Source organism: Penaeus monodon, chromosome 19 (assembly GCF_015228065.2).
Source record: "Penaeus monodon isolate SGIC_2016 chromosome 19, NSTDA_Pmon_1, whole genome shotgun sequence".
Classification (NCBI taxonomy): domain Eukaryota; kingdom Metazoa; phylum Arthropoda; class Malacostraca; order Decapoda; family Penaeidae; genus Penaeus; species Penaeus monodon.
In genome coordinates, this window is record NC_051404.1 from 6858544 (window position 1) to 6859086 (window position 543).

Below are 543 nucleotides of genomic sequence, written 5' to 3' on the forward strand. Positions count from 1 at the left end.
TATTAGTTATGTGAAAGGTATGGAAATATCTGCATGTCTGTTACCATAAAAAAAAGACTTTATTCAAAAACCATGTATATAGTTAAGATGTTACATATATTTGACTGAAATAACCACTGTGATGAAATAAAGCTTAATAATTACAGTTATGAAATGTGAATGTTATAATCTCATTTAGGAACATTGCTAATACCATACACTCCTCTTTTTCAGACGCTTACTTGGCTCATAGGTAATGTACTGTTAATGTAGTAAAGGAGGCAGTACGTATCAGAGACAAGAAGGTCATGTCAGATTTCCTTTCAATGCTCAGGCAGGAGCAGTGGAGGCGAAATGATCTTTCCTCATACCAAAGACAAGGGTCCAAGAGATTTGCTACCTGATCTCCTATGGGAATGTGATCAGATTTACGAATGAAATTATGTATTGTAGATAAGGGTCCCAAGATTTTGCATTTGAAATTGTTTTTAAGAGTTTTACTTTTTATCATAATAAGGGGAACAGACTGTGTATTTTATTTTTGTAATGTCTATAAGTGCATGA

At 33.1% G+C, this 543-nt stretch overlaps 1 protein-coding gene across 1 annotated transcript in view; it reads left to right on the plus strand.

Annotated features, from left to right (window-relative positions):
* LOC119585033 (major facilitator superfamily domain-containing protein 1-like) overlaps window positions 1-543 on the plus strand; it is a gene marked incomplete in the record, with an annotated part of 11251 nt that overhangs the window by 9516 nt on the left and 1192 nt on the right. Inside the window, 1 exon segment of the mRNA XM_037933650.1 lies at window positions 214-543. Coding sequence (XP_037789578.1) covers window positions 214-232 — 19 coding nt within the window.